This window comes from Halichoerus grypus, chromosome 2 (genome assembly GCF_964656455.1).
Source record: "Halichoerus grypus chromosome 2, mHalGry1.hap1.1, whole genome shotgun sequence".
Classification (NCBI taxonomy): Eukaryota; Metazoa; Chordata; class Mammalia; order Carnivora; family Phocidae; genus Halichoerus; species Halichoerus grypus.
In genome coordinates, this window is record NC_135713.1 from 435,018 (window position 1) to 457,364 (window position 22,347).

The 22,347-nt window shown below is 45.8% G+C and overlaps 1 protein-coding gene across 3 annotated transcripts in view; it reads left to right on the top strand.

The window, feature by feature from the left end:
* Positions 1-22,347, top strand: part of CEP72 (centrosomal protein 72) — a 31,454-nt gene that overhangs the window by 968 nt on the left and 8,139 nt on the right. For 2 of the 3 annotated variants that reach the window (XR_013445461.1, XM_036078459.2), the window contains exons 2-9: positions 4,818-4,945; positions 5,870-6,062; positions 7,543-7,651; positions 15,204-15,382; positions 16,733-16,915; positions 17,228-17,529; positions 19,660-19,798; positions 20,864-21,060. Coding sequence is in view for 2 of the 3 variants with exons in the window: in XM_036078459.2 (XP_035934352.1) it covers positions 4,818-4,945; positions 5,870-6,062; positions 7,543-7,651; positions 15,204-15,382; positions 16,733-16,915; positions 17,228-17,529; positions 19,660-19,798; positions 20,864-21,060 (1,430 nt within the window). In the remaining variant the exon portion in view is untranslated. Of the gene's footprint in view, positions 1-72; positions 1,371-4,817; positions 4,946-5,869; positions 6,063-7,542; positions 7,652-15,203; positions 15,383-16,732; positions 16,916-17,227; positions 17,530-19,659; positions 19,799-20,863; positions 21,061-22,347 lie in introns of those variants that run through there. The other variant, XM_078066528.1, reaches the window with a different exon arrangement.

Sequence of the window (22,347 nt, forward strand, 5' to 3'; positions counted from 1 at the left end):
TCTTTAAACAAAAAAATTTTTTAAAGATTTTTTTATTTATTTGAGAGAGCTTTAGTGGGGGAGAGGCAGAGGGAGAGGGGGTGTGCTCACTGAGCCGTTGGGGGTGTGTGCCCTAATTGCGATCATGACCTGAGCAGAAGTCGAGAACCCTGCACTGAACTGGCTTAGCCTCCCAGATGACCCACATGGTTTTCTTTTACCCCTAAATAAGGTGGTATAGGCTGGCTTTTTTTTTTTTTAAGATTATTTATTTATTTGACAGAGAGAGACACAGCGAGAGAGGGAACACAAGCAGGGGGAGCAGGAGAGGGAGAAGCAGGCTTCCCGCGGAGCGGGGAGCCCGATGCGGGGCTCGATCCCAGGACCCCGGGATCATGACCTGAGCTGAAGGCAGACGCTTAACGACTGAGCCACCCAGGCGCCCCTAGGTTGGCTTTTTAAAAAGAATCTTGACCCAGCAGCCTTCATTCCTGGCAAAGCGGGCCCTCCCCTCCTGTTGTACAATTCCTCTGGACTCTGCTCTTTCTGTGCTGGGGAATTTGTTCATGGAGGATATTGGTCGCTAGTTTTCTTTTTGTCCTGTTTTTCTCTGGTTTTGGCATCAGGGTAAAGCTGAGTCCCTGAAATAAGTTGGGAAGTGTTTCCTCTTCTGTTTTCTAGAAGAGGTTGTGTGGAATTGGGGCTGATTCTTCCTTGATGGAATTTTCACTGAAACCATATGGGCCTGGAAAGTTCTGTATTTGAAGCTTTTAAATTACAAATTTAGTTTATCTAAGACTATTCTTAATGTCAATTTCTTCTTGGATGAGTGAGTTATGGTTGGGGTTTGTAAAATGGATTCTTTGCATGTAAGTTGTTGAATGTATGTGTACAGAGTTGTTTATGGTACTCCCTTATTAGCCCGGTCATGTCCTGGGGTCCGTCCAGATACCCTTCTTCCATTCTCAGTATTGGTCATTTTTGTCTTTTTTAGACTTGGTAGAGCTTTGTGAACTGTTACTAATTTTTTCAGTGAGTCACCTTTTGGTTTAATGGGGTTTTCTCCATTGTGTTCTTAGATTCAAATTTTATTGATTATATTCTTTAATATTTTCTTCTTTCTGCTCACTTTGCATTTATTTTACTCTTCTTTTGTAGTTTTTTTTTTTTTTTTGAGAGAGAGGGAGGGGTGGAGAGGGAGAGAGAGAGACACACACACACACAGAGGCAGGGAGGGGGACCAGAAAGAATCTTAAGCAGGCTACATGCCCAGTGCGGATCCTGACTTGGGGCTCGATCCCGCCATCCTGAGATCATGACCTGAGCCGAAACCAAGAGTCTGATGCTCAACCGACTGAGCCACCCAGGTGCTCCTTTTGTAGATTCTTGAGGTGAGAGTTTAGATTATTGATTTGAGACTTTTTAATTTTCTATTATATTTAGTGCCATAAATTTTCCTCTAAGCACAACTTTAGCTGCACTCACAAATTTTTTTATATTTTCATTAAGTTCAATGTCTTTTTAGATTTTTCCTTGAGACTTCCTCTTTGACCTATGGATTACTTGGGAGTGTGTTTTCTCATTGTGTGTTTGGAGATTTTCTTTTTTCTTTTTTTTCTTGTTACTGATTCTAGTGTGATTCTGTTATGGTCAGAGTCCATACTCTGTATGGTTTTAGTTCTTTTAAATTTGTTGAGGTTTGTTTTTGGTTCAAGATCTGGTCTGTATTGGTGAATGTTCCAGGTGCAATTAAAAAGAATGTGTACTCTGTTGTTGCCTGGAGTTTTATGTAAGTATCAGTTAGATCCTATTGACTGATAACGATGTTCAGTTCTTCTGTATCCTTGTTGATTTTCTGCCTAGCGATGGTATTAATTACTGGGAGGGGACTGTTGACCCTAACCCGAATCGTGAATTTGTTTCTCTTCTCACTACTTCATATATTTTGAAGCTGTGCTGTTTGAAGCTGTGCATATATATTTAGGATTTGGAGTGACCCTTGTAACATGTGGTGTTCCTCTTTGTCCCTGGTAATTTTCTTTTTTGAGACATCTGCTAGTGTAGCTACTCCAGCTTTCTTTTGATTCATGTTTTCAGGGCACATCTTTCCCCATCTATTTACTATTTAATCTAAACTTAACCCATATCATTGTATTTAAAATGAGGTAGACAGTGTGTAGTTGGTTCATTTTTATTTACTCTGCCAATCTCTGTTTTTTATAGTGTATTTATACCATTTACATTAAATGTAATTGTTAATATGGGAGAGCTGAAGCATGCCATTGTATTATTTGTTTTCTATTCATTATCTTTTTCTTCTTTTGTTTCCCATTTCCTGCCTTCCTGTGGTTTGGGTATTTTCTTGGTGTTCCATTTTGAGTTATCTATTTTTGAGCATATCTCTTTGTATAGTGTTTTTAGTGTTGCTTCATAAATTACAGTGTATTTATATAATTTAAAACAGTCTACTTGTGTGGACGTTTTACCCCTTCAAGCAAAATGTAGAAACCTTATAACCAATGTTTCCTTTGTTTTTTTATCCTTTATAATTTAGTTGTCTTAAATATTTTCTCTGCATACCTTGAGAACCACATTAATCATTTTTTTTCTTTTACAGTCATCCAAAATTTTAAATAACTCAGGAGGAAACATTTTTACCTACATGTTTACCTGTTTCATTATTCTTTCTTCATTTCTGATGCTCCAGGTTTTCTTCTTTTATCCTTCCTTTATGTTTGAAGGGTTTTCTGTAGCAGTTACCTTAGGGCAGGTGTGCTGCTGAAACATTCTCTCGGTGTTTCTTCATTTGAAAATATCTTATTTCACCTCAGTCCCTAAGACTGTTTTTGGTGGATACAGAGTTCTGGGTTGAAAGTTCTTTTCTTTCAGCACTTGGGAAATGTGGTGCTCCTCCTTCAGGCCTCCTTGGTTCTGAAGGGTAATCCCCTGCCCTATGAGTTGTTTTTTCTCCCTGGGTAACGTCTTTTTAAGATTCTTTCACTGTTGTTAGGTTTTAGAAGTTTATTTCTGATGTATCTGGGCATGGCATTTTTTTTTTTGTCTTTATCCTGTTTGGGGTTTTCTCAACTTCTTGAATATGTAGCTGTATGTCTTTTGCCAAATTTGATAAGCTTTCAGCCATTATTTCTTTAATTGTTAAAAGTTTTTCTTCTTAGTCATACTGTCTTTCTCTTCTTGGAACTCTAATTGGAACTGCGTTGGGACCCGTGACAGGAATGTTAGATCTTTTTCCATGGACCCTTGAGGCTCTGCTCTTTATTTTTTTTAAGTCTGTTTTCTCTCTCCTGCTCAAATAGGACAGTTTTGATCAATATGTTTTTGCATTTACTCTGAATTTTTTCTTCTGTCATCTCCATTCTGTTACTGAGCAGCTTCTGTGGGGGTATTTTTGATTCAGTTATTGCATTTTACATTTCTGAAATTCCTGTTTGTTTCTTCTTTATGTCTTCTGTTTTTTGGCCAAGACTTTCTATTTATCATTTGTTTCAAGAGTGTTGATAATTGTTCATTGAACTATTGCTTTAAAATTCTTGTTAAGTAATTCTGACTTCTGTCATCTCCGTGTTGGTGTCTGTTCATTGTTTATCCTCATTCAAATTGAGATTTTTTTTCAGTTTTTGGTCATTTTTTGTTGTGTCATAGACATTTTGGATATCAAGAGGCTATTTCTTATTTAAATCTCATTACACAGTATTGGCACTGAGTGGGTGCTGCCTCATTGCTGAGGTGGTGGCCAGCCTCCTGTCACACACACAATCTGTAGATGTGTGTGGGCCACCTCCTGGCAGCCCGGCAGGGTAGGAGTCAGGGTCCGCTCACGCAGTCTCAGTGCCGTCCATGGTGCAAGGCAGGTGTATGGTGCATTGTTTTTACTGGGTGTTGAGCTGGTGTGGGGCTGATGTCAGGAGCCTGTGCTGCAAGGCGCCCAGGTCCCAGTCCTTCTACCATGGCCCACAGGCTTACCCTTCTGTGTTAGAGTCCACTGGTGGTTCTGGGTTGCCAGCTTCGTTGGCACTCAGGTTGGGCTGTATGGAAGGCAAAATAGACAGCCCTGAGACCAACGCAGGGCCCTCTCTGCTTGACGGTTTTTTTTGAGGTCCTTAGACAGTTGGCCTCCCGTTCCCCACCCTTCAGAGTTGTCTGGTGCTTGTTTCATACCTTGTTTTCCAGGGAGTTAGGCATAATACAGGAGTAGGAGTAGGGTAAAATGGGTCTATTCTGTCTTGTCTGGAACTGGAGGCCCACAAACCAATTTTAAATTTAATTGAGATGTGTTTTAAAACATAAATATTCCTGGGAAAGTATTGGTGTGCCCATACCCAAACTGTTTTTTTGGTTACAGAAACTTAATTTTGTAGCAACATTTACTTAATGGCCCATTGTTGAGTATGCCACACAGTGGCATGTGGTACATGGAGGATGACTGTGCCCTCGAGTGTAACTGGCATGGACTAGGCAGGTTAGCTAGCCAGTGGGCTTACAGTTGTGATCCCTGAGTGGAGGCTCTGCAGGCGATGGAGTTGAGCAGCCAGGAGTCAAAGTAAGAGCCCAGAGAGGAGGGTATTCCTGGTGGGAGAGGGTTTGAGGGGAGAAGCAGAGGAGGTGGGGAGCAGGGCAAGGGCTCGGAGACATTTTGGAGGTAAACAGACATGAAACCTTAAATGCAATTCTTCTTTAATGCCACTATTCAAACTTTGAATGAGTTGCATTATTTTTGTGAGTTTTTCAGATTCTGAGGTTGCTACAGCTCACTTTTATTACAATACTTTATTTCCACTAAAAAGTAAGGTTGAAGTCTCATAATTTTCTATTCTTAGCTGAACTTCAGTCATTATCTATTCCTGGAACTTACCAAGAAAAGATTACTCACCTGGGAACTTCTTTGATGAATTTAACAGGTCTAAAATCTTTAGACCTCTCACGCAACTCCTTGGTGAGCCTAGAGGTAAGTTTTAAGTTTGTTTCTTAAAAGAAAATTTATTGCTATCAGTGGCAATGGGAAGTACATTTATAGTAAAAAATGCCATCTGTTTTATACCTATGCTTACATGTAGGCTGTACACTTGACCCTGGTTACAAGTGTTGTATTGTTTTTCTTGCGCATCTCATTACATCTTTAAACTACTTTGACAACCAAAAGTCCTGTCTCTGATGAAGATGGTTATATCTTTAAGAGAACTGAAATAAGGCCCCGAAGACTAGTGTGTGTGCTGGTCACTGTCCATCCCTGTCTCAGCTGTGTCTTTCTTCATCCACATTCTGTACTTCACATCTGTTTGTAGTCTGACTCCTGGTGGCCTCAAACCCTTGAGTAGCAGAGCCACGAGTGCAGGGCTTCCTGCAGCGCTCCTGACGTGGCGGGCGCTTGGTCCTGGTAAGCAAGGAAGAAATCACCCAGGTGATGGCAGCTGGGAAGGTTGTGTAAACGCTGCTCATGACTTCATGGAGAAGAGGTTCCTGCCTCCCTTTATTGAGAGAGCCCCTGACACGGGCCTGGGAGCCTGCTCAGAGTCCCCTGCAAGTCTCAGTCCAACCTCCACCCAGTGCCGGCTGACCTCTCGGCCTCTGCACAGGGGAGCAGTAACAGCTCTGCTCTGTCGGGTTGTGTGCAGACTGAATGAAATGGTGAGAACTCGGTAGATACGGGCTGTCCTCAGTGATGTTAGGACTGCTGCAAACATGACATTTCACACCTGCACGGCCATCTCATGTGTGCGAGACACGGAGCCTCCTACCTAGAACATCTATCCTTGTGCTCTTCCTGTGGCTGGTGCAAGTGCATTTGTGAAGTTGGTGTTCGTTCGTATTGATGGCCCGTTTCACTGTTTGTAGAGGTGTGAACTAATCCTGCCTTTGGTCCTGTTGACAGGGCATTCAGTACCTGACCGCACTGGAAAGTCTCAATCTCTACTACAACAGCATCTCCTCCTTAGCAGAAGTGCTTCGGCTCCACTCCTTGACGGAACTCACGGATGTGGACTTCCGGCTGAACCCTGTGGTGAAGAATGAATCTGATTACCGCCTTTTTGTTGTGCACATGCTCCCGAAGCTCAGGCAGCTGGGTAAGCACCACAGCTGTGCTCACATCCTTGCTCACAGGAGCACTAGTTGGTGTTTTGTGCTCTCTACTCCTCTGGTTGAATCCCTGTGTCTCATAGGAGGAGACTGCTGGGGAGGAGGGCAGGGAGCTCTGGCCATAGACAACTGCCGAGGACGGCCACGAGCACAGGTATGGGCCAGGCTGCTCTGTCACTTTCTGGCCCTCCACTTTCTAGCTGATTGGCTTGGACACCTTGCTGCACGAGTATGTGCTGGCTTACCTCGCATGCCCCCTCCCCACTCTGCACTGGTGAACCGTAGGCTCTGGGAAGCCTGGCTGCTCTGCTGGGCCCCACCTGCCTGGGCCTGGGGATAGGGGTGGGCTGTGGGTATCAGTGACCAACCCCCATTGTTACACTGATTAGTTTCAAGCCTACTTAGAATTTCAGTGTTTAATTTTAGATATTTAGGAGGGGTAAGGACTGGTGTTCTTACTTGACTGTTTAAGCCCAACACTTGAATTGGGCTCTTTTTCAGAAGCATTATAGTCCATATGGGAAAATTTTGCCATCTTCAGTCTTAAATCATTACTTTCCCTTTATTATAAAAGTTTTAGATTCAGAATCTTATAGTGTGGAGAAGGGACATAAGAAAGAGGAGCAGAGGGAGAGGGAGAAGCAGGCTCCCTACTGAGCGGAGAGCCCAATGCGGGGCTTTATCCCACTACCCCAGGATGATGACCTGAGCCGAAGGCAGACATTTAACCAGCTGAGCCACCCAGGTGCCTCCAAAGCATTGACTTTTGATGTTGAGAACCATCTTAACCCTCAGATATTCTGAGGGAAGACCCAGGAGTGAGAACTGATTACAGGCCTTCTGGGGCCCCAGGCACACATGTGGGGACAGTTGAAACTTCAGATCTGAGGGTGCAAACCCTAGGCCCAAACACACGGCCATGACATCCTCTCTTTAGCATGTTCAGGGTTCTTATCCACAGAGACATCTCAGATTTGCTCAGTGTGGTTCAAGAACCTCATGGGGCGCCCAGAATGTGCATTAAAAGAGGGCAGTGCTGAGAAGGAAGTGCCCGTGTGTGAATTGCATGTGTATTTCTTTTCCCAGGGGCAGCAGGGTGCCCCAAAGTAGTATCTGAAGAGTAGCTTTCTGTGACCCGGCCAGCCCTCTTGCAGTCCATACTTGGCATCTCTGGGAAACCAAGTGTAGCCACCATGGCCCAGCATCCCTTTCCTGGGTCTGCCCTGTGCTTATGGGGGACTCCTGTGGCAGTGCCAGTCCTGGGGGATAGAAGGTCCCTGAAAAGTGGTGGCAGTCCTGGTCATGTGCAGTTGGCTGCAGGGTGGGTGATGGGGGCACTTTCATTCCCATGGGGAAGGTGATATGCTTCAGGGGTGCTAGGAGGTGCCCCTGTGGGGCTTGGTCATTGGGGGCCTGTCACCTGTTTCATGATGGCATTTGCTAATTTCTCTGGCATTTTCTCCCTAGATGACCGTCCTGTGAGAGAGAGCGAGCGGAAAGCATCCCGGCTGCATTTTGCATCAGAGGAATCACTCTCCTCAAAGCAGAGCTTCCCAGCTGTTTTCAGAGTCGGAAGGTATGAGCAGAAGTGGTCTTTGAACATTGAGAGGAGCTGTTCAGACTTGCCTGTTGACAGAAGGTTTACCTAAAAGATACACACTTCTCTGTGTGCTGATGGCCACTTGGAGGGGAGCCGTGCAGAAGAGGAGAAGGGATGCTTGGATGCCAGTGGGCGCTCTCCCCCTGTTGTCCATGTTCTCCATAGTTATTTTTTAATATTAAAATGTTTATTAAAGTAACACATGTAAAATCAAATAGCGTGAGAGGCTTGTGATGAGAAATCACAGCCCCTTATCTCCTCCTCAGCCCAGTCCTCAGAGGCAGCCCCCCTCACTTCTGTAGTTGTCCCTGTCTTCAGGTTCTGTTTGAGTTCCTTCCTCATCTCCAGACAAGACAAACATCACCTTTAGTGGGTGTGAGCACTTTCAGCAGTAGCTGACTGCTGCCACAGGCCCTTCCTCCCCGACCCCAGTAGGACAGTCCGTGGAATATGATCCTTCCTGTGTTCTCTGCTCAGTGTCCTGTGGCCGGTGCTGCCTATGTAATTGGGCTGTGGCAGTGGGGTCTTTTGCCTGCCTCTATCCCACTTCCATGCTACCTCCCAGCTCTCGTCAGCTGCATTGTTATGTTTAACTGTGCGCTGTGAAGGTTGATAGTATTTAAATGTGTTCTGAAACCATAAAGTGTATTCAAGGTTTGCAGGTTGATTTTAAATAGCAACGTTTACATTGCTTGTACTGTGCTAGGACTATATATTTTTGTACACCATTTTGTTTTATCTGAAGCCTTTACTGGTTTTCTTGTTGCATTATATGCCTTAGCTCATCTTTAAATTCCTCGAATGTAGGGGTTGACCAATTCTTTTTTGAAAAGGGCTGGAGAGTGAATATTTTTGGTTCTGTGGACCATATGATCTCTTTCTCAACTTTTGAACTCTGCCTTTGTAGCGTGAAAGCAACCATAGGTAATACTTAAACAAATGACCGTGTTCCAATAAAACTTTATTTACAAAAATAGGCAGTGGGCTAGATTTGACCTTTGGCCATACTTTGCCAGTTTCTGTTCTGATATCTCAGGATCAATTCCAAATCCTTGGGGTCTCCTGTTCCCTCAGATCCCCTTTAGCTCCCCTTCCCCTTACTTCCCCATTTCAAACTAGTTTAATTACTGTGTAGACAGCTATTCCCAGTATCCTGTGCAATGGTCTGGATGTTTGTGGCCCCCCAAATTCATATGTTGAATCCTAACTCCCTGGGTGATGGTGTTAGGAGGTGGGGCCTCTGGGAGGTGATTAAGTCATAAAGGTGGAGCCTCATGAATGGGCTTGGTGGCTCTTAGAAAGACAAACCCCACAGAGTTTCCTAGCCCCTTCCTCCATGTGAGATTATGAGTCAGGTAGTGTCAGACCTCTGACTTTGTTCTTCTTCAATATTTTGTTGGCTATTCTGGGTCTTTTGCCTCTCTATATAAACTATCAGTTTGTTGATATCTGTAAAATACCTTGCTGGGATCTTGACTGGGATTGCAACGAATCTTACAGATCGAGTTGGGAAGAACTGACACCTTGACGATATTGAGTCTTCGTCTCTATGAGCATAGAATATCTGTCCATTTATTTAGTTCTTCTTTGATTTCACTTATCAGAGGTTTGTACTTTTCCTCAAACAGATGTTGTACATGTGTTGTTCGATTATACCTAATATGTCATTTTTTGGATGCTAGTGTAAAGGGTACTGTCCTATTTCATTTCAAATGCCATACATTATTGGTATGTAGGAAGAGGTTGACTTTTGTATATTAACCTTGTGTATTCGTTTCCTAGAGCTGATGTAACAAAGTACCACAGACTGGGTGGCTTAAAATAACAGAAATTTGTTGTCTCACAGTTGTTAAGGGTAGAAGTCTGAAATCAAGATGTTGGGGAGTTGTTATTTGTGGAGGCTGTGAGGGAGAATCCATTCCATGACTCTTCTGGTGGTTTGCTGGAGATGTTTGGTGTTCTTGGCTTGCAGGTGTATCTCACCAGTGCTCTGTCTTCATGTGGCTCTTCTTTCTCCCCGTGTCTTTTCACAGAATCTCTCCTTTTGCATGCTTGTTTCTGTATCCCAGTTTCCCAGAAAAATAGCAGTCAGGTTGGATTAGGGGCCCAGCCTAATCTCATATTAACTTGATTACCTCTGTGAAGACCCCATTTCCAAATAAGGTCATGTTCTGAGGTACAGGGTGTTGGGACTTCATATCTTTTGGGGGCGACACAATGCGACTCAAAACTCCTTGTATTTTGCAGCCTTATTTTGCAGGAGGTTTTTTTTTTTTTTTTGTCTTGTCTTTGGTTGATTCTTGGGGATTTTCTACATAGATAATCATGTATCTGTGACAAAGACAACTTTATTTCTTCCTTCCCAGTCTGTATACCTTTTATTTCCTTTTCTTGTCTTATTGAATTAGCTGGGACTTCCAGTATGATGTTTAGAAGAAGGAATGAGAGAGGACACAAGATCAGCCTTGTCCTGATCTTAGCAAGGAAGCGGCTAGTTTCCCACCACTAAGTGGGATGTTAGCTACAGGTTTTCATAGATGTTCTAGTTGAGGAGTTCCCCTCTATTCCTAGTTTGCTGATCATTGTTATCATGAATAGATGTTGGATTTTGTCAAATGCTTTTTCTGTCCATTGATATGAGCATATGAATTTTCTTCTTTAGTCTTTTGATGTGATGATTGTATTGATTGATTTTCAAATGTTGAACCAGCCTTGCATACCTGGAATAAATCCCACTTGGTTGTGGTTTGTAATTCTTTTTATACATGGTTGGATACAATTTGCTAATATTTTGTTGAGGATTTTTGCATCTGTGTTCATGAGAGCTATTGGTCTATAGTTTTCTTGCATGTTAAAATAAGGCTGGCCACATAGAATGAGTTAGGAAGTATTCTCTCTGCTTCTATCTTCTGGAAGAGATTATAGAGAATTGGTATAATTTTTTTCTTTAAATGTTTGCTGGAATTCACCAGTGAACCCATCTGGACTTGGTATTTTAGAGGGTTATTAATTACTGATTCAATGTCTTTAATGTATATAAGTCTGTTCAGATTATCCATTTCTCCTTGTGTGAATTTTGATAGAATGTGTGTTTCCAGGAACTGGTCTGTTTCATTAGATTATCAAATTTGTGGGCATAGTGTTGTTCAAAGTATTTCTTTATTATCCTTTTAATGTTCATGGGATCTGTCATCACAATCCCTCTTTCACTTCTGATATTAGTAATATGTGTCTTTTTTTTCTTGATTAACCTGGCATAGAGGTTTTTCCATTTTATTTTCAAAGAACTAGCTTTTGGTTTTGTTGATTTTTCTCTGTTGATTTCCTGTTTTCGTTTCATTGATTGCTGCTCTAATTTTTATTATTTCTTTTCTTCTGCTTACTTTGGATTTAATTTGCTCTTCTTTTTCTAATTTCCTAAGGTGGAAGCTTGGATTATTGATTGTAGATATTACTATTTTCCTAGTATACGCATTCAGTGCTATGAATTACATTCTAAGTAGTGATTTCACTGCATCCCACAAATGTTGATAAGGTGTGTTTTCATTTTCATTTAATTCAAAATATTTTTAAATTTCTCTGGAGATTTCTTTGACTCATGCCATGTGTTATCTAGGAATTTGCTCTTTAATCTCTAAGTATTTGGGCTTTTCCAGTTCTCTTTCTGTTATTGATTACTAGTTTAATTCCATTGTGGTCTGAGAGCAGATATTCTATGAATTCTCCTCTTTTAAGTTTGTTAAGATGTGTTTTATGGCTCACAATGTGACTTGTAAGCTCAAGAAGGATGTGTAATCTGCTATTGTTGGATGAAGTGATCTGCAGATGTCAGTACATCCATTTGATTGATGATGCTATTGAGTTCAACTGTTCTTACTGATCTTCTGGCAGCTGGGTCTGTCCATTTCTGGTATAGAGGTGCTGCGTCTCCAGTGCACTCACCTGTTTCTCCTTGTAGTTCTGTCAGTTTTTGCCTCATGTATTTTGGTGCTCTGCTGTTAAGTGCATACAGGTTAAGGATGTTACTGTCTTCTTGGAGAATTGATCCCCTATCTTTATGTAATGCCTCTCTTATTCCTGGTAACTTTCCTTGCTTTGAAGCCTGCTCCATCTGAAATTAATGTAGCTGTTCCTGCTTTCTTTTGAATATGTCAGCATGATATATATATGTTTTTTACTTATTTTTTTTTAAAGATTTTCTTTATTTTAGAGAGAGCGAGAGCATGAGTGAGAGAGCACAAGCAGGGGGAGCAGCAGAGGGAGAGGAAGAAGCAAGCAGACTTCCAACTGAGCAGGGAGCCCGATGTGGGGCTTGATCTCAGGACCCCAAGATCATGACCTGAGTGGAAGGCAGCCGCTTAACTGGCTGAGCCACCCAGGCGCCCCTAACCCTTTACTTTTTATCCATTATATGTCTTTATATTTAAAATGGGTTTCTTATAGACAACATGTAGTTGGATCTTGTTTTTTGATCCATGTTGAATCTCTTTTAATTGGAACGGTTAGCCCACTGATGTTCTAAGTGGTTATTGATAGGGTTGGATTTATATCTACCATGTTCATTTCTGTTTTCTTTGTTCCTATTCTTGTCTTCTGCTCTGTTTCTTCCTTTTGTGGTTCTAAATGAGCGTGTTACACCATTCCATTTTCTCTCCTTTGTTAGCATATGTTATATTTTTACCTTTTTTAATGGTTGTCCTAGAGTATGAAGCAGACCTTTACAACTAATCCAAGTCCACTTTCAAATACCATTGCACTGCCTCCCGAGTAGTGGCAATACCTCATACTACAAAACATTCCTAACTCCACCCTCCTGTCCCTGTATTACAGGTGCTTCATTCATTTCACTGACGCATAAGTTATAATCATGCAGGTAATATGTGGGTACCCATAATCAAATACATTGTTGCTGTCATCTGTTAGGTCAATTAAGAATAAGATAAAATAAAAATTTTTATTTTATTCCTTCTCTAATGCTCTTCCTTTCTATATAGATCTGAGTTTCTGACCTATATCATTGTTCTCTCTAAAGAACTTCTTTTAACATTTCTTACAAGGCAGGTCTACTGGCAACACATTCTAATTTCTGTTTATCTGAGAAAGTCTTTATTTTTCCACTTTTTTTTTTTTTTTAAGATTTTACTTATGTATTTGACAGAGAGAATGAGAGAGCGAGCACAAGCAGGGGGAGCAGCAGAGGGAGAGGGAGAAGCAGACTACCCGCCCCCCCGCCCCCGATCAGGGAGCCCGATGCAGGGCTCGATCCCAGGACCCCGGGATCATGACCTGAGCTGAAGGCAGACACTTAACTAACTGAGCCACCCAGGTGCCCTCTCCACTTTTGAAGGATAATCTTGCAGGGTACCAAATTCTAGGGTGGTAGTTTTTTCTCTCAGCAATTTAAATACTTTCCTCTTGTGTTGCTTGCATGGTTTCTGAGGGGGAGTCAGATGTAATTCTTGTATTTGTTCCTCTACACATAAAGTATTTTTTCCCTTTGGCTTATTTCAGCATTTCTTTTCTTTTTCTTTGGTTTTCTCCGGTTTGATTATGAAATTACTTGATGTAAATTTGGGGTGTTTATTCTGCCGGTGTTCTCTGAGCCTCCTGGATCTGTGATTTGGTGTCTGACGATGAGGAAATTTTCAGACTTTAAATATTTTTTATGTTTCTTTTTCTCTTTCTGATGTTCTCATTAAGCATGTGTTATACCGTGTGGTTGTCCCTCAATTCTTGGGTATTCTGCTGTGGGTTTTTTCAGTCTTTTTCTCTGTTTTTCAGTTTTGGAGGATCATATTGAGCTCTCCTCGGGCTCAGAGATTCTTCCTTCGGCTGTGTCCAGGCTACTGATGAGCCCCTCAGAGACTTGCTTCATTTCTCTTACAGTGCATTTGATCCCTAGCATTTCTTTTTAAGTCTTTCTTAGAATTTCCATCTCTCTGCTTAAATTTCCCATGTGTTCTTTTTTTTTTTTTTTTTTTTTTAAAGATTTTATTTATTTGACAGAGAGACAGTGAGAGCGGGAACACAAGCAGGGGGAGTGGGAGAGGGAGAAGCAGGCTTCCCACAGAGCAGGGAGCCCGACGCGGGGCTTGATCCCAGGACCCTGGGATCATGACCTGAGCTGAAGGCAGACGCTTAACGACTGAGCCACCTAGGTGCCCCTCCCATGTGTTCTTATATGTTGTTGCTTTGTCATTAGATCTGTTGGCATTATTACTTACAGTTCTTTTAAATCCTAGTCTGATAATGCCAGCATTTCTGCCATATCTGAGTTCTAATACTTGCTCTTCTTTTTCAAGATTGTTTGGCCATTTGGAGTCCCTTGAGATGCATTTTAGGATGTGTTTTTCTATTTCTGCAAAAGATGTCATTGAGATTTTGATAGGTATTGCACTGATTCTGTAGGTTGCTTTAGGGAGTACTGACATTTTAACAGTGTTAAGTCTTCCAGTCCATGAAGATGGGATGTGTTTCTATTTATTTATTTCTGTTTATTTAGTTTACTTGTCCTTAACAGTCTCAAGACTGAACTGTCACAGAGTTTAGAACTCAGAGAGCCCACTCATAACCTGGTGCAGCCTCATGATCCAGAGGTGACTTGGAGACCCATGAGACAGAAACGTGTCAGGTGTCAGGTTTCTGTGGGCAGACCTAGAAAGAGAACCCAAATCCCCTTCCCTCTGCGGTGTGTTGGAAAACTCTCAGAAGTAGAAAATGATGACTAGTATCCATTTCTTAGAGTATGATCAGATATCGTAAAACCAACACTCATAGTATGTGGTTGAGTATTCTCTTGAAGAGATTTCAGGGGCGGCTGGGTGACTCAGTCATCAAGCGTCTGCCTTCGGCTCAGGTCATGATCCCAGGGTCCTGGGATCGAGCCCCACATCGGGCTCCCTGCTCAGCAGGAAGCCTGCTTCTCCCTCTCCCACTCCCCCTGCTTGTATTCCCTCTCTCGCTGTCAAATAAATAAATAAAATCTTTAAAAAAAAGAAAGAGATTTTTTAAGCTGCCTGTGTTGGAAATGAACTCCCCTTTGTGTGTGTTCACCTTCCTATGGAGGGTCGCCATTGGTAGGGATGTTGTATCGTAAAACACCTCATATTCAGTCAATATGGAGAGATTTTCACTTAATGTAAAGATAGAAACTTGGAACACCATGTCCTTTAACTTTCTTGACACCCGTCACGTTGTGGATATGCTAGGAAGAGAACTCGCTAGGGGATGTCAGAACAGGAGCTTTCTGGAACTTTCATTCTTGAATGGACCCTACTGGGGTTTTGGACCCTGTTCGGATGGCATGGTGACATCACATGACCTTCTTTTCATCAGCACTTGTCCTGGGGATGTCCTGCATTGACTTCTTTACTAAAGGCACTGGGAGCCATTTTCTGCCGTGCACCACCTTCTCCCTGGAGACCGTGTGGCCGTGCCGGCAGGGCCCTCGTCTTCCTTCACGGGGTCTGCGTGTGCTGGCGCGGGATGCTGGCTTAAGCGACAGCACTGAGTTTGCTTTTCCTTGCAGACCATGCCACTCTAGGGCCCTGTGCACTGACCCCTCGGCCAAGAAGTGCTTGGTCATGGATGCAGATGACGAGGCGGTCCTGAACCTCATTGCTGAGTGCGAGTGGGACTTGAGCAACCCTCCTGGGAGCACAAGTTCCAGCCAGAGGGAGCGAGAGGCCGACCTCCACAGTTCCCAAGGTAGGCTGCTACCTGGTCACAAAGGCCCAGTGGGCCCAGCCTGTGCTGGGGTGCTGGTAATCTCTGGCCTCCTGACATACAGCGCTTTCCAGAACTCACCTTTACCTACAGAATCCTCGTGACGTCTCTGTGAAATTGTAAATACTAGTAGTTTGGATTATAGAATTGTGACAGATAGTGTTAGCATAATTGAGTATATAGCTCTGCATGGTTGTTCAAACTGTGTCCTTCCTCAGATCAACTGCAGTTTTACTTACAGGGGAGACCCAAAAGGTCAGAGTAGACAGATAAAGTGTCCCTTGGCTGGTGACACTGGTTTCCGTCCCCGCCACAGGGGGATATTCACTTAGCTTAGGAGACGCTGAGCGCTCAGCCTGCCAGGTTTGAACTTTAGACCGGATGCGGACGTTGGGAAGTCTTTGCAGCGCGTGGATTTCTTCACGGGCTTTGCTCGGGGCCTCTGTGTTCCACCAGGACTTGTGTATGTGCTCCAGCTCCGTTTCTTCTTCTGTTTTGAGTTTCTGAGAAATTTTCCTGAAGACAACAACAGGTTGAGGCATACATTTGGGCTGAAATCCCAGGATTCACCTGCTGGCACGAGGACATCTGCCCTGTGGGTGTCCTTGCCAGCTCAGTGTGGTCAGTCTTTTCAGGTCTGGCTCCTCTGGGAGAGCAGTAGGAGTTGCTCCTGGTTCTCGTGCACACTTCCCTGAGGACCAGTGATGAGACATTTCTGTTCAAGTCTGTTCCCCTCCTATTTTTCTCTCCTTGGTACTGGGTCACAAGAGTTCTTTCTCTGCGGTTTTCTTCATACAAGCCCTTTCTCAGATGTAAGTGCTGCACACTCTCCCATTCTCTGGCTTGCCTTTTGTGTGCTAACCGTGCTTCGAGGAGCAAAGGCTCTCGATGAAGTCCCAGGTTGTCAGTTCTACTCTTTATATGGTTTGTGCTTTCTGGTGTTTTAACAGATAGATGTGCCACAGTTCTTTTTGTTTACAAGAAATCTTTGCCCCACGCTTGTGAAGAGACTGTCTTCTCATTCGATAGCTGTGGCACATCTGTCTGTTAATGCGGTTGACTTGAGTCTCTCTCTGGATTCCGGGTGGTGTTTTGTCGATTGTCGTGTCTGTGCCAGCACCGTGCTGTCCTCATTCTGCGCAGTCAGCGCTGAAGCCGGCGGGGCTGGGCCTGTGCGGGGCGCCGTCTGCAGGCGTGGCTGGTGTGAGTCAACCTGCACAGTCACCTTTTTCTTACTTAATCATGTCCTTGATAGCTGTCATACACTATCAGAAGGTTAAGATGGAATTTCTGATGAAATAAAACTTTTTAAAATGTTTTTTAATAAAATAGAATCCAGACATCTGTTGAGTCCTCAGTCAGTGCAGCACCAGTGTGGGGATTCCATAAAGAAGGGCCATGAGAAGAGGAAAGGCAGCTCTCGAGGGTGTGGTCCAGAAAAGAGGCTTCAGAACCAGTACTGTGGGGAGCTACCCCCACAGTGTGGACAGCACGTGCACTTTACCCCACACCCAGGTAAGCAGTCTCATGCTTACAATTCCTTACAATCTCTTATAATCCTTTGTAATTCCCAAATTCTAGGTTTTTACTCACTTCTCTTTGTTGTACGTGATTTTGTCAAGAATACGGGAATTGGTTGATTCATTTGTTAAGGGTATTAGCTCAGTTTTACCACTTTTGGGTGGATTTTCCGTGTGTGTGCGCACGTATGCACGCACGCACTTGGGCACACACACGCGTGCGTGCACACCTTTTTAAATGCCAGTACTGGTCACTGCGACCAAAGAACTTGGTCTGCTGAGGGCTGTGTTCCGCCCTCCCTTACAGATTCCACAGACATTGAGGACTCGGCCCTTTCTCAGAAGTCAAGTTTGTCAGCACAAAAGGTGTTAAATCCATTGCCTGCTCCTGAAAAGTACAGGAAGCGAAGAATGCCTGGCGGGAGATTCCAGGCACCTGCAGACCAGGAGTGTCTGAGACGCCTGGAGAGGCCCAACGTATCCTTGAGCCCCGAGGAGACTCTGAGCAGGCAGAGTGGCTCGGAGGGCAGGAGCGAAAGGACCTTGTCTCGCTCCGAGGTATCGGAGCCTGAGGAGGAGGGGCCCCACAGCAGGAGTGGCACCGGAGAGGTGAGTGGGAGAGCCGAGCAGGACTGGATGGTGAGGCAGGGGGCTGCTGAGTGCTGCTGAGCTCCCTCTCCCACCCCTGTGCTCGCCGGCCCCCAGCTGGAGAAGCTTCTACATGGGTTTCTCCGCAGCACTTGCACCCTTTTGTCTGTCGGAAGCGTGCTCCCGGGCTCCACGCCCCTTCCTGCCATGCTCCGCGCGTTGAGGCCAGAGTGTAGGCATAGGCGCAGCCGTGCTGTGCTTGTCTCGGAGCTGGAACCCATCACCTTGGCCGGGGAGCCATCAGGGGTCCTGTTGTGAGGGTGTCCTGCACATGCATCCTGTGGTTTTCCAAAGGCCTCGTCTTGCGTAGGGACTGAGAGTCCTCCCACCCTCTGAGTGACCCAGAGCCACATGGGTGATGACTCTGTTGCCTTTGTCACTGGCTTTGTTGGAGGTGGAGGCACAGAGTGGTGGGAACTGGGGCAGAGCTCGGGCGGGCCCAGGCAGAGCGGGCTGTGGCAGGGGGCCCCGCCCCCCCGCTGGTTGGGCAGGCATGAGGCGCTGGCCTCCCACGTGGTTGGTTAGGGGAGTGATTCGCTTCCTGTGGTCGGTCCTGAGTTGCAAACAGGGAGAAAAATTAGGGCAGCTGTCACTTAACGGATCAAGTTCTGGCTACGGGACCAATTGTTACAGGGGTCATGGTTTGACCTCCTGGCTGGTTGCTGTGGGTCGTGGGGCAGAAGGCTGCTTTTATAGAGGGTCTGGTCATTGTCTGTTTGTATGGTCAATCTCTCACTGTCTGGATTGAGGGAAAGAAGAAAAATGAGGATATGTTTGAGATAGGAACGTGCCCGGGCCTTTCCTGTGCCCTGGAGGCCTGGCTTCCCTCACCAAGGATGGACATCGCTGGGTGCAGAGCCTCGCCCAGAGAACTCGTACCCTCGCTGTGGGGCTGGGACTTGGCAGGAGGGGATGCTGCCTCAGCTTGGGGCTGTGGCCTCATGGTGATCATCCTCTTGCAGTGGGCACTGCCCTTTGCTCCTCAGGGGGGAGACAGAAGCTGGAGAGAGCGCACTGAGGACCCTGGCTCTGTCACCTGTGCCTGAGGACAAGTGTCCAGATACAGCTTCTGATGGAGGTGTTGGTGCCAGGTGCTCACTCGGATGCCCTCAGCCTTAGCTTGTTGGGGCGAGCAGCCAGGCCTTAGTGTTTTCATGCTGCCCCACGCACACTGTGACCTTGGGCAGAGTGGTGCTCGCTTGCTGGGCCTGCTCCTGGGGAGCCTGGGGTGGGCGGTGGTGACAGGAGGTGAGGAGCTGTCCCTGCTGAAGTGGCTTCACCTGCCTTGCCTCTTTTCAGGGTCTCTGGCTCTTCAGAAGTTCCTTAGTAGAAAAGTCCTCTGGAGGTTAGCTAACTGCAGAGCACTAGGCGGGGCTGTCCCCCGCCTTCTGCTTGGAGCTGCTTCCTGGAGACCTGGGACTAGCCCATGTCCCAGCTCTGGTGATCGGCCCAGAGACAGGTGTGCGCTTCTGCGCCCTCCCTCGCCAAATCCCGACACTTGGAAAGTGGGCAGGAAAGCAGAGGCCATCCCCCTTTCTTTGATAATTTTTTAAAACTGGTAATTTCTAAAAGGAGGGAAAGAGAATGACGTTGATGTGCATGCGGACATAGCACTGGTGTGGCAGGCCCTGGGTAGAGCCCTGCTGGTCTTGCCTGGCAGCCCTTTGGCCCACATCGTCCTGGCCTGACCACCATCTGGTCCAGTGTGTGACTTCATTACGTTCAGGGCTTTCTGGGTACCAGTGACCATTCAGGCCAAGACTGGCTCTGACGGGTCTCCAGCCTCCAGGAGTCCCTGTGGACTGGTTCAGGAGGGCCCAGAACAGGCCCTTGTGGGAGGTACCACAGCCTTAGAGTTTAAACTGTGATGTTTAAACACCCACTTGGTGTGATGCCTTCTAGTGCATCCTTCAGCTGTTCCCCCGGGTACAGGGATGCCACCCGTCCTTGTGCCAGCCCTGCAGCCGTGTGAAATCTGGATGGACAAGGGCATCAGCATGATGCCCAGAGGGTGCCGCGTAGGCCTGTGTCAGAGGCTCTGCATCAGGCAGTGACTCCCAGTGTCCGCATCACCGCCTGTCTCCATGGCAGGTAGCTCCCACGCTGTACTCGGCTGTGTCGCCTGTGAGGAAGGCTGCGCTGGAGGTGGCGCTTCTGGAGGCGCTCCTCGACCTGGTGGACCGGTACTGGAGCGGCTGCAAGTCCCTGCACAGCAACGAGGTGTTCCGGGGTGAGTCAGGAAGGATGGCCCCTTAGACCCGCACTGGGGCCACCCTCCAGGCAGCATTCCATTTGCACGTGCTGTTCTGCTGCTGAGTTCTGTCTGGGCCCCGCACTTCGCTGGCTCCACCCCATTGGCCATCACTGTCCCCACTGCACTGCATGGAGCATCCTGGTGGCCTTCCGCAAAGCAGTTGGTGGCTTTGTGGGGTGTGAGACATGGGGGGCGTCATGCAGGCCTGTGGCTGTTGGTTTTCCCACCTGCTGGCACTCTGGGGTTATGGAGATGCCTGGTCACCTGGTTTTGGTGGAGATGCTGTTCACAGATGTTTGATTCCTGTTGCTCTGTTTTATGGGAAGGTCTGGAAAGATGGAAGAGCTGCCACGATCTCCTTCACACCCTCTGAACATGTGATCATGTCCAGGGCCCTGGATTTGCTGAGTTTTCACTGGGAATGAGGCCCAGGAGGGTGGTCCCTCCCCAGGGAGGACGTGGCTTTGCTTCTGCCCGAGCCTGGGTGCAGGAGCACACTGTGTACCCTTCCAGGGTTCAGCCTTCAGTGTCCCAGTGGGAGCAGGAGCTCGCTGGTCCGTCCTTCCTGCAGACCGTGGGCCCTGCCCAGAGCTGAGCTGTTTGCTCAATGTTGTGGCCCTGCAGCTGTAGCCCCTGGATCCTGATCCCGTAAACCTTAGCCTCCTGCTCCCAGTTGCGGAGCTACCAGACTGTGTTTGGGGTCCAGGCCAAGAGCAGGAGCTGGCAGTGCCGTGGAAGAGAGTGTGGCCGGCCACTAGGTCATCCAGCCAAACTGTCCCGTCATGGCCTTCTCTTCAGAGACACCTTTGCTCTAGAATAAAACTATTTTCCTGTCTGTCCACCTTCTATCCTTGATTGGATGGATGTACAGAAACCTGAGTGAGGTGATTTCAGTGCTGTGCCTGTCCCTTTGCCAGTCTCCATGCTGGTCAGTGTTTTTTGAGGCATGTAGTTTGTGTACTCAAAATGTATGAACAAATTTTGTTTATACTTCATCCTTTTAACATAAATGCCGTAATAATATTTGGTTTTGACTCCTAGCTCAGGCAAGACATATTTTGTCCTCTGTGCAAGAATTTACAACAACTCAGGATAGTTCAACAAGTGTGAGTGAAGAAATTAGCTACCTTACTCTGGAAAATAAATCTCTGCAGAAGCACCTTGCTGAACAGCAGCAGCAGTACCGTGTGAAGATGAGTGAGGTGGTGTCGGAGCTCAGCGATGCGCGGAAGGAGATGGTGAGCATGCCTTCGTGTTATTTCTGTTCGTGCACACATGGGATGGGGCATGGTTTTGACTTCACAGAGAAGGGGTATGCTGCTGTGTCTTCTGTGAGAGGCTGAGTGGGGGAGAGAGCACAGATGAAGTTGGGCTTGAGGTGGACTTTTTGTGGCCCCAGTGCTCGCTGGCCCAGGCTGCCTAGACCACTGGTGAGAGAGGCTCGTCAGCTGGGTGATCCTGGGGTCCCTGCTGTTGTCCTGCCTGCACCAGCCAGCAGAGGCCCATGATGTGCTATTGGCCTGGAGGGACTTCCTCCACCAGGTGGTGCCCAAGGGCAGCCAGAACCAGCACAGCTTGGACCCGGCCCCTGAGCCAAGACTCCTGGCTGGGCAAGGCTGTCCTCCTCCTTCCTAACCTCACGATAAAACCATTACATGTAAATGCCTATGTTAAAAAAACAGAACCATCTCAAACAACCTAATTTTACACCTCAGGGAACTAGAAAAAGAAGAGCCAGCTAAACCCAAAGTTAGCAGGAGGTAGGAAGGAAGTTGTAAACATCAGAGCAGACATAAATCAAATAGAGAATTAGAAAAATAATGGAAAAACAAAACCCAAAACTGAGTTGGGTTTTTGAAAAAAATATACAAAAACCACAAACCCTTAGTTAGACTAAGAAAAAAAGAAGACTCAAAATCACAAATGAAAGAGGAGACATCGCAGTGGATGCCTCAGAAATGAAAAGGATCATAAGGGAGTGTTACGAATGCTTATAAGTGACCACACTGGACAACCTTGAAGAAATGGGTAAATTCCTAGAAGCATACATCCTGCCAAGACCATATCAAGAAGAAATAAAGGGCACACTTGGGTGGCTCAGTTGGTTAAGTGTCCAACTCTTGATTTCGGCTCAGGTCATGATCTCAGGGTCATGAGATCAAGCCCCATGTTGGGCTCCATTCTGGGCATGGAGTCTGCTTGGGATTCTCCCTCTCCCTCTGCTCCTTCCCACTGCTCATGTGTGTGCACCCCACCCCCCACCTTTCTCCCTCTGTCTCAGAAATAAAGCCTGAACAGACCAATAACTAATAAGGAAATTGAGCAATAATCAAAAACCTCCCAACAAAGAAAAGCCCAGAACTAGGTGGCTTCATCGCTTAATGCTACTGCACATTCAAGGAAGATTTAGTACTCCTAAACTCTTCCAGAAAACAGATGTAGAGGGAACACTTCCATACCATTTATGAAGCCAGCATCACCCTGATAGCAGAAAAGCAAAAACACCACAAGAAAACTAGAGGCTT